Source organism: Musa acuminata, chromosome BXJ2-10 (assembly GCF_036884655.1).
Source record: "Musa acuminata AAA Group cultivar baxijiao chromosome BXJ2-10, Cavendish_Baxijiao_AAA, whole genome shotgun sequence".
Lineage (NCBI taxonomy): Eukaryota > Viridiplantae > Streptophyta > Magnoliopsida > Zingiberales > Musaceae > Musa > Musa acuminata.
The window spans coordinates 20,811,049-20,821,385 of NC_088347.1; the positions used below are offsets into that span (position 1 = coordinate 20,811,049).

General features: G+C 41.5%; 2 protein-coding genes across 2 annotated transcripts; one reads left to right on the forward strand and one right to left on the reverse strand.

Moving 5' to 3' along the window:
• The first annotated feature begins 2,948 nt into the window (after positions 1 to 2,948).
• On the forward strand, positions 2,949 to 5,908 carry LOC135625994 (very-long-chain 3-oxoacyl-CoA reductase 1-like). The gene is made up of 3 exons (XM_065131186.1): positions 2,949 to 3,631; positions 5,093 to 5,162; positions 5,499 to 5,908. The coding sequence occupies exons 1-3, from the start codon at positions 2,988 to 2,990 to the stop codon at positions 5,742 to 5,744; spliced, it is 960 nt and encodes a 319-aa protein (XP_064987258.1). The 5' UTR covers positions 2,949 to 2,987; the 3' UTR covers positions 5,745 to 5,908.
• Positions 5,909 to 7,905: 1,997 nt separating this feature from the next.
• On the reverse strand, positions 7,906 to 9,848 carry LOC135625885 (zinc finger protein CONSTANS-LIKE 3-like). The gene is made up of 3 exons (XM_065131006.1): positions 9,108 to 9,848; positions 8,812 to 9,021; positions 7,906 to 8,219 (listed from the first exon to the last, which is right to left on the reverse strand). The coding sequence occupies exons 1-3, from the start codon at positions 9,771 to 9,773 to the stop codon at positions 8,166 to 8,168; spliced, it is 930 nt and encodes a 309-aa protein (XP_064987078.1). The 5' UTR covers positions 9,774 to 9,848; the 3' UTR covers positions 7,906 to 8,165.
• Positions 9,849 to 10,337: the final 489 nt, after the last annotated feature.

Below are 10,337 nucleotides of genomic sequence, written 5' to 3' on the forward strand. Positions count from 1 at the left end.
TCATCAGAAGTGTTCTGAGAAGTTTTCAACTTATTAGAGAGATCGTGACCCGAGAAGATGTAATAGTGGAAAGAGTTACATCCGAAGATAATATTGCAGATTCATTGACAAAGTCCTTATCTCATATTGTTTTTAAGCGTCACATGGGTCTGATAGGGATCAGATATATAGGTGATTGGCTTTAGGTTAAGTGGGCGATTACTAGTCATATGTGCCCTATAAGCCAATCACGTGAGTGATAACACGTGTGACTTGACACAGTCCTTTTGCTTATTATATTTTGACTTTATCACTTTATATTACTTGTTGCATATATATATATATATATATATATATATATATATATATATATATATATATATATATATATATATATATATATATATATATATATATATATATATATATATATATATATATATATATATATATATAATCTGTACAATGAGAATTAGATCATGATGAGATCACGTTAATGAGACCGATTTACTTTTAAACACAGATCCTAAATAATCTCAGTCATAGATTACTCGAGAGGGACATTGAGATAACCGAACAGACTGGTGTGTTGTATACTCATTCATATGATGGATGCAACTGGTCTCATAGCTGCTCGTGTGGGGACACTAGGGATACAATATAGGTGCTCATTTGAGAATGAGTTCACTAAGTGATCCGCTTATGAAATACTGAATGGTTGATGATGTCTTATTGTCAAACAGCAACTCCGTAGTCTCAGTGGTGTATCTGGTCCTTAGACTTAAGACACCAAGGATGTCCTATATGAGTGCTCCACTCTTTGATATCGGACTTATAGGTTTGGATGTCTCAGATCTAGCACAACTGGTCATCGGGAGTGGTAGTCAACCTTACGAGGGTTATTGAGTGTTGATAGAGGATCATCCACTCTCGGTGTTGTAAGAGGAATGTCTCATGTATTCTTACTCAGACAAATCTCTGGCCAGGGTCATTCGAATTGAGAGAGAAAGAGTTCACCGAGAGAATCCGATTAGAGCGAGACTCGAGTAAAAACCGTATGGGTCTAACAACACCATGCCCAGTATACGATCTCTAGGATATTAGATGGATGAGGAACTATAGGAACACGGTAACTAAGGACAAATAGGTCCAATGGATTGGATTCTCCTGTGTCATCTTGGGACTGCAGCGTAGTGGCCTAGTACATCCGCAATCGATGAGTCAAGTGAATTATTATGGAGATAATAATTCACTGGGCTAAAAGGAGTTCTGATAGGTATGACTCATGATCAGCTCGATATTGGGCCTAGAGGGTCATACACATATGGTAGACATTACGATGAGTAGAGATTCGGAAATGAGATATTCGCCGAAGCCCCTATCTTATTGGATATCCAATAAGCCCCTGAATTATTGGATCTTATGGATGAGATCCAATAAGAGCCCATGAGAGATTATTGGATAGAGATCTCTAATCTAAAGAGGCTTGGGTAGTTGGATGGAGATCCAATACCCAATAGGGAACGATCCATTAGGGTTAAGTTGACATGGGACCTCTATAAATAAGTAGGATTTAATAGTTTATAAGCTAGAGTTTTTTGCTTCCTCTCCTATTCTCCTCCCCCTCTCCACCTCAAAGCAGGTCTGGAGTTTTAAGGAGTATCATCGCAGCCCTACTATGTGGATCACCACTAGAGGGGAGGGCACTTGACCTCCTTCACCCTCTCTTAGAGATCTGCAGGGATTCAAGGATATATGATCTCCTTATGTAACATAATTTATCTCACACGTGGTCTTCTATTTCGTGGAGTTTTGTGCACCAATCTTCACAACGAACATATATTTGAAAATTGAGGATTTTGTTTTCTGTTCTTTCGTTGCGCATGTGATGTCGCCCCTAAGATTTCCCAACAGTATAAACGGTAGTACCGCTCATGCCTCGAAATTTTTAAGACTTCAAAATTTTTTGCTCTATTTTGAAGCCTCTTGGAGTCTATAAATATCCCATTAAAGTTTGGTTGATGAAGCATTAAATTCTAAGTTTGTGAAGAGTTGTAGCTCTCTCTTCGAGTATTCTTTTAAGTCTCTTTCTCCTTTTTAAGTTTGGAAGAGATTCTAAGTTAGGTGAAAGATCTTGTAAAAAAATGAGTGTGGAGGTTCACTTCTAAGCCTATTAAAAGGAGAAAAATTATAACAAGGGTTATTGATCTTCTTCCTCCGTTAGAAAGAAGATCGATAATAAAGGTCGATGGTCTTGACGGAATAGGAATCGAGATTGAACAGTAAATCGAAAAGATCAAACTACTAAACTACTGTAAATTGGTTTGCATTACTTCTCTTACTTTTAATTTGTTATTGTTTACTTATTTATTTTACTTACAATCCTTAGTCGTTTTTTTTGATATATCGTAAGTGCACGCACACATAAACACAAATATATACATGTGTATATAATATATATATATATATTTATATATATGTATATATATATATATATATGTATATATATATATATATATGTATATATATATGTATATATATATATATATGTATATATGTATACATATATATATATATAAATACATATATATATACATATATATATGTATATATATATATATGTATATACATATATATGTATGTATATATATATATGCATATATACATATATATATATATATATACATATATATATATATAATATACTGCCCTCCTTCTACACGCTTCCCGAGGCGGAACCTCCGTGCTGACCTCTCCGCCAGTCCGGGACGCCCGCCGCTCACACGCCTCACAGCGCCGATGGCGCCCATCCGCCGCCCGCTTATTTACCCTCGTGCCGCTCCCCCACGCCTCCCCGTGCCTTGGCGCAGTCCCGGGTCCTCGATTCTTCCGACCAGCTAACATCGGTCGCATTAGACTCCCTCTATATATATATATATATATATATATATATATATATAAAGAGAGAGAGAGGGAGTCTGATGCGACGGATGTGTTAGCTGGTCGAGATGAAAATCGACGACTTCATCAACGTACTCAAAGCCCAACCCTCATTGATAATCCTGCTCTCATCTCTGGGATTCCTCACCCTCCTTAGGGCCGCCATCGCCCCCCTGAGCTGGGTCTACTCCACCTTCCTTAGGCCTGGCAAGGACCTCAAGTCGTCCTACGGCTCATGGGCCCTCGTCACCGGCGCCACCGACGGCATCGGCAAGGCCATCGCCGTCCAGCTCGCCCACCGTGGACTCCACCTCGTCCTGGCCGGCCGCAACCCCGCCAAGCTCGAGCAAGTCGCCGACGGCATCAGGGCCGCACACACGGCCACCATGGTGAAGACCGTTATCGTGGACCTCGCCACTGACGCGGCGGATTGGATCGACCGGCTCGAGGCGGAGATCGAGGGGCTGGACGTCGGGGTCCTGGTGAACAGCGCGGGGACGACGTACCCCCACGCCATGTTCTTCCACGAGGTGGAGGAGGAGCTGTGGCGGAGCATCGTGAGGGTCAACGTGGAGGCGACGACTAGGGTCACGCGTGCCGTCCTACCAGGGATGCTCAGGCGGCGGAAAGGCGCGGTGGTTAATCTCGGATCGGCAGCCTCGGCGGTACTGCCTTCTTTCCCTTTCTCTGCCGTGTACGCTGCTACCAAGGCGTAAGTCTGCTTCCTCCTCCTCCTCCTCCTCCTCCATCATCATCATCATCATCATTACCTTTTTCATCGGTAGCAAAACCATGGAATCGCGGATGAACATCAGGGGTGACCTGGCTGATCATGTCTGTAGTCTCATACTTATCCTTGTCATCATCATCATCAGCACCTTTTTCCTCTTCCTTCCTATTCTACGTGTTGGTGACATCAGCCCTGAAACTTTTCGGCGGCGGGACAGTCGGGATTCTGATAGCAGAGTCACATGCATAAGAATCGTGGCGTACATCATTGGATATATTTACATGTTGAGTATGCATGTTTTAGGTGCATGGTAGGTTGAGCAGGTAGTAAGGCTAAGTTGGCTTTGTTTACCTTCTCAGTGAGAGCTCGCACAGCATGCAAAGCACCACTTGCAAGATTTTTCCTCATTAATTTTTGGAGTAAAGACAGGCTGATTCGTAGGTGCCCAAAGTACATCAGATAACTCCTATGCTGATGGGAGTATTTGGAATTTATGATTGCATTTATTGGATGAGAAATGCCTCTGTCTCCCACTGTCCAATGAATCACACAGTGAAACATAAAGAGATGACGTGCGACTGTTTTTAGTGTTTTCTTCCGGCAAAGACACTTGCACAATTTATCCAAAAAAGAAAAAGTCAACACTAATAAAAGAAGATATTCTTACATTTTCCGACACATCTCTAGTACTTGTAAAACTTCATGTACATTAAGAAGTTAGATTACTAGTAACAGCTGGACCTCAATTTTACTCTTAAAAGATGAAATACTATTTGTTGTAATATTTGCTATTTGTACTCAGTTTAATACACAATTTCTGAAAAACAAAGATTGAAATTGTTCTCTTTTCTTTTCTTTTTAATTTATGATTGGTTTAGAATGTTGGGAGTCCATCACACTGCAACTAAGTAGACATTCTTGCATATATAACTTTCAAACTTTTTTTCACATTACCTTCATACTTGCATAAATTAAAGACAATATTAAAGCCATCTTTTAGATTTGCTCCTTCTGTCACCATATGTGTAAATGCCAATTCTGTGTTTAGATAGGTGCTGTACTGCTGTGTTTCATGCAGGGAGTAGGGTTCAGTTCAGTGTTTTTTTTTCTTTTTTTTTTTGCTCATTAAATGGACATTGATAGCTGCACAATGATATCTTTTGGCTCTTCTGCATAAAGAATTGATTTTGCCTGGCCATTTCTGTAGTACTCCATGATGGCTGAAATATATATATATTGTTGGAATGAATTTTTGACTTACCTGCAAAAAAAGAAACAAAAATCTTTAGAATTATTGTACATATACCTTTTTTTCCAGTGAGTTAATTTGCAAGATATCATCACCTTGAACTCCTAATCTATAGGCAAGTATATTCACATTCATCCATTTTATGGAAATCAATTGTTCTAAAAAGAATAATTGAATACTAAATGTGTTCCCAGATACATTGATCAGTTGTCAAGGAGCTTGTTTGTGGAGTACCAAAGGATGGGCATTGATGTGCAGTGTCAGGTTCACCGAATATTCTCTTCCTATGAAGTTTCTGCATTCAATTTTACTTTATATTTGTAGGAAAGATTTGAATAGCACAGTTCAGTTTGTGTCATTCATTTCTACCAAGTGAGATAATTATCTTTATGCCTTGCTAATGATCTATGAGTAATAAAGTCAATATCTACAACAATGGCCATGCATGACCAATACAAACTTTAAGAAAAAGGAAGCGTGATGAGAACTGGATCAGAGGTAGATGTAGTCCAGTAGAATAAATCAGTAACAGCATAGAGTGTAGTAAACTTGTTCAGAGTTGCTGCTACATCACAACTTATGGTTGGCTTCTTATTGCAGATACCTTTCTATGTAGCAACAAAGATGGTGTCCACGAAGCAATCTTCCACATTTGTACCATCTCCAGATGAGTATGCTAAAGCTGCTGTGGATTGGATAGGTTACGGACCACGATGCACTCCCTACTGGTCTCATTCATTGCAGTGGTGCTTCACTTGCTTCATCCCAGATTTTGTTCTTGATCTCTGGCGCTTACATGTTGGGATTACCAACCGAAATCAAGCAGTAAGATCGAAAGAGGAATGAGAACAGAATTTAAAGTTTAGAGTCGGTTTATGATGTTGCCAGTGAAGTACTTTGTGTGGTCTTTGGACAGTGCATCGTACGATCATTACAGTTAGTTTTTATGTGAGAGAGAATGATATTTGATGTGCATGGTAGCTTAAGCTGTTCACCTGCTGAAGAACAGTATAATTCAAGGTAATTGGGGAATGATATTTGAATGCTCTGTCTGCAGAGCATTCATGCCTGCTGCTTCTGGTGGTCTCAAGCCATGTCTTATTTAATCACCTCTGCTCACTCCTTTATGAGCATAGTAATGGAGCACACCCACCTCTGATCACCTCCACCTTGATTCCGATGTATGGATGGATTGACCGTACCTAGTAGATGTCCATTGATTCCTGTTGTCCTTGTTCATGCTGCAGTCTCACTAAATTAATTGTTCGAGTGGCTCCTTTCAGGATTGCAGGCCTGCTGCTTTGGATCATCTTCGATGGCAAAAAGTTGTAGTTGCTGTCTTGAAACCATTCTTTGCTCCAATTGTTAGGATCTCAGCAACCAAATTTAGGAGTCCATTTTGATTTTTGATTTCTTTTGGTTGAGGGAATGTTCAGATACATCCATCTGATTAAACCGGGTTTAGATATTATTTATTTGAATTAGGATTAGGACTAAGATTTAGAATAAGAGTAAATACCTTAGTTAGTTGTATTTGGGTTTAAATATGATGAAAATTGATAATACACAATTGGTGTATTAAATAACAATTATAGTTATTCATTTTTTTTTGTATACTCGTATTTAATGAACCAACTTAAAATATGATTTGGATATTCCGAGTAGATTTAAGATTCATTCAAATAGAAAAATAGGTACTCAAAATAGATTTATTCAAATTATACTATAACGAAAAATTATCGGTATCATCCTCATAAGTGTTGTATTTTCTGTATGATACATTTATAATGCAGAAACAATGCTCTCAACATGAACTCTATCAATGTGTGTATCGTAGGAGGATCTGTGACTTACTGTAGAAATGCCTCCATCAGTAGTTATAACTTCAGAGTTGCCGATGGATCACAACTGATGGTTGACTTCTTATTGCAATGAAGCAATCTTCCACATTTATACCATCTCCAGATGATTATGCAAAAGCTTCTGTGGATTGGATAGGCTATGAACCAAAATGCACTCCCTACCGTCCGCAGTCATTGCAGTGGTGCTTCATTTGTTTCATCCCAAATTTTGTTCTTGATCTCTGGCTTTGACATGTTGGGATTACCAACCAAATCAAGCAGTGAGATCAAAATAAGCATGAGAAAAGAACTCAGTGAGCTTAAATGATAAAAACAGACAAGCTTGAGTCAGTATATGATGTTGCCAATGAAGTATTTCTGTAGTCTTTTGACACTGCATCTTACAATTCAATACAGCAAGGCCATTACTCTATATATACTGTCATTCATAGCAGAAAAAGAGAGTGTTCTATAGCATATAAGATATTTGCCTTTTTGTTTCATCATTTCCAGACTCTTTAATCTCACTGTGGAGTGTAGACTAAGTTTACTCTTTCATCATTCTCCCTGTAGCTAGTGGTTGAATCTGTGAAGGAATATGTACCTTTTTGTGCTGAAATATCTAATGAAGACAAAATGGATTCATAAATGATGGGCAAGATCAAGATGAGATGAGTCGGATTCTAGCAGCAGATCACAGTGATACAAAGATTGAAATTGGTCAAAAGTAAAAGACAAGAGAAGCTGAATCTTGGAAGAGATTTTAGTCACCAAACTAAGAACACGGACAAGCTAGGAAAGATGCCTAAACTCAGCATTGTCACATGAGCTACAAAGAAGATTACTAGTCGATTCAGATTTTGGATGAGGACCTCAGCTGAGCATTCATGAAAATTTTACCCAAAAAATAAGCCGTTAATAACGAGTTATTATCAAAGAAAATGAAGTTACAGTCTCTAAAGTTACAAACTCCTTAATGCAGGTTATTGGATTCAATAATCCGTGAGGACCAATGCTAATGTGCTGTCGATGACAATTTAATAGCATTCAACAAATAAATTTGAAGTTTATGAAGCAGTGTATTTTCTTCCAAAAATAAAAAATGTAAACAAACTGCTCAAAATGTTTTAGGCAATAGAGACATACCAAAATCTAGTAATTTCCCCTTCCAATCAAGAATCAATCTTATCTATTCCATAACTTCTGATTAATTTTTGAGAACTGAGCAAGTCGACATCTTGAATTGTTGTGTTTTTACAGATTCAACTGCACACAAATTTGCAGTATGAGCTGACAACTTCAGCCTCTTTGCAACTTTCTAGTGATGACAAAACGCTCTGTTTTAGCTGTTCTTATTAGCTGATGGAGTATTACATCAGGGATCTACAACCAATGATGGACTAAAATTGACCTCAATGATGTAAATCTATAAATGATCCTCCTCCTCCTCATCATCATCTTTCCTTCGCACAAACCGGCCCTGCCGCAGTCGAAACAAGAGAAAATTTTCACTCAGAAAAACTTTCAACAAAATAATCAATTGATTTCAACTTGAGTACATCATCAGATCATAAAATGAAGCATGTGAAGAGCAAAACTAGTGCAGGATGAAATCTTAAGCTGGACTGCAATGTCCTGAATGCATGCCAAAATTTCTAGGACATATCTCCATTGTTTCATGATCAAAATGATTTGGTATCAAACATAGAGTGACTCTCAATTGCTGCTAAATCGAAAGTGTCACAGTTCTTTTCGATCGAATTATATGCTTTTTATCGATGATTGAATAATTATGACGAATTTCCACTCTGCATTATAGAACTTGGATTAGATCTTCATACTATATCTCAAAGCATGACAACCAAAAACTAGAATTCTTCTTCTTCTTCTATATGTCAATTTCTTCATACACACTGAATGATATAAATCGAAATATTGTCGATTTTTTGTTTGCATTTTGATTCACTGGTCTAGATTTGTCACATGATCATTCTGATCTTTTCACGAAAAATGAAGCATGAGGCGAGATCCAATCAACGTTGCTTGTTGGATTGTAGTTTCTTTGGTCGTACCTTTACTCGTGGCCGCTTCTCTGCGTTGAGCTTCCGCACCTCGTACCGAATCCTCTTGGCGAACAGCCTATTCCTTCTCTTCTCCTTGTACCTCATCACCCTCGCTTCCCTGCTCAAGCCGCTCCCCTCCGCCGTCCGATCTCCATCGCACGCTCGCTGCTCCGGCACCTTCATAGGATTGCTACTGCCGCACCCCACCTCCACCAGTACCTGTTCTGCCCACATCGATCGATGATCACGGTGTCCGACGGCCAGATCCACAGTGAAAGGTTGGGAGTGGCGTTTTATTGACTCACCGGGAAGGCGCCGGAGTCGTAGTGGTCGGCGGCGCGGTCGTGGAGCTGCGGCACGACCTGGGGGCCCTCGCCGTCCATGTAGAGTGGGCCTCGGTTCGACCACGCCGCCAGGATCTCCTCGTAGTCTAGCTTGAGCGCCAGCGCCTGCGGAGTCGAGCATCGCCACAGATCCACGCCGCCGTCGCCCCCGATGGCGGAGCTCGCTACCTCCTCCTCCGACGAGGAGGCGGGGACAGAGGAGGCGCGGCAGTACGCCCAGCGTTCCCGTCCCCGGAGCGCCCGCCTCGCTAGCCCGTCCCCGTCGCCGCCCTGATCCTCCTCCCAGTTGACAGATGGCGACGCCAGGGACGCCGGTGAGGGCGAGCCGGACGACGAGGAGACGTCGACGCCGAGGAGAGCGGCCAGCGTCGGCTCTCCGCCGCCGCCGCGGTCATCGAGCAGGCAGGCCACGTTGGGTTCGCGGTCGAGGTGCTCCGGGTGGAGGGGTGGGAGGTCGAGCTGGTGTCGGCGGTAGACGCAATCGTCGGGAGCGGCGGCGGAGGACATGTCCGAGGGATCCGCCGTCTCAGGGGGAGGCCGCGGAGGAGGGGAAGAGGCGAGATGGCGGCGGAGGCTGACGTACTTGGGCTTGCGGGCCTTCGATCGGGTTCGCCGGGAGCTCGGCATACTCCGTCACTAATAATCAGAAGACTCGAGTCTTCTGCTGATGAGGACGAAAAAAGCAGTTTTTTTCTTGCTCCATTGCGGGAAAAGGTCACGCACTTTTTCTAGAAGGATTGCGGCGGGAGTGCTGAGCTGGAGGATATCTAAACACGTGGAGATACCTTATTGGGAAACTGGTGATCAGATCGAGAAGTTATCCGGATTTTGTCGGTTGCGTGTGAACGACGCACGAGGTGTAAATGCCCATCACGAGAGTTCAGGTTGGTGCGAGATTTTGAGAGATCTAAGCTGTCCGATGACGATCAAAGGGCGGAGGAGGTTCGGAGCGCATCAGGTTCGTCGAGTCTGATGTGCTCCGATCCGATCAATCCCATCCCGAACCCGTTCCAAGTGCAAATCGTATCATAGTAGCAGTGCAATAACCCGATTTAAGGCTCGCAACATCAACATGAGGATGTGGCCTCAATTTCGTGGATGCTTGAGCTGAAAGGAAATGAATTGTTCTGTAACACGAATCTTGACGATCCAGATGGCGAATGGTAATGCCATCATGAAGACTAAGTTCGC

Bases quoted from the DNA above. Each gene is read 5' to 3' on its own strand.
- LOC135625994 (XM_065131186.1), top strand. From the start codon at position 2,988: ATGAAAATCGACGACTTCATCAACGTACTCAAAGCCCAACCCTCATTG. The intron at 3,632-5,092 runs GTAAGTCTGCTT...ATGTGTTCCCAG, and splicing joins GTGTACGCTGCTACCAAGGC to ATACATTGATCAGTTGTCAA. The intron at 5,163-5,498 runs GTTCACCGAATA...TTCTTATTGCAG, and splicing joins GCATTGATGTGCAGTGTCAG to ATACCTTTCTATGTAGCAAC.
- LOC135625885 (XM_065131006.1), bottom strand. From the start codon at position 9,773: ATGCCGAGCTCCCGGCGAACCCGATCGAAGGCCCGCAAGCCCAAGTAC. The intron at 9,022-9,107 runs GTGAGTCAATAA...TGGGCAGAACAG, and splicing joins ACGACTCCGGCGCCTTCCCG to GTACTGGTGGAGGTGGGGTG. The intron at 8,220-8,811 runs GTACGACCAAAG...CGACTGCGGCAG, and splicing joins AGAAGCGGCCACGAGTAAAG to GGCCGGTTTGTGCGAAGGAA.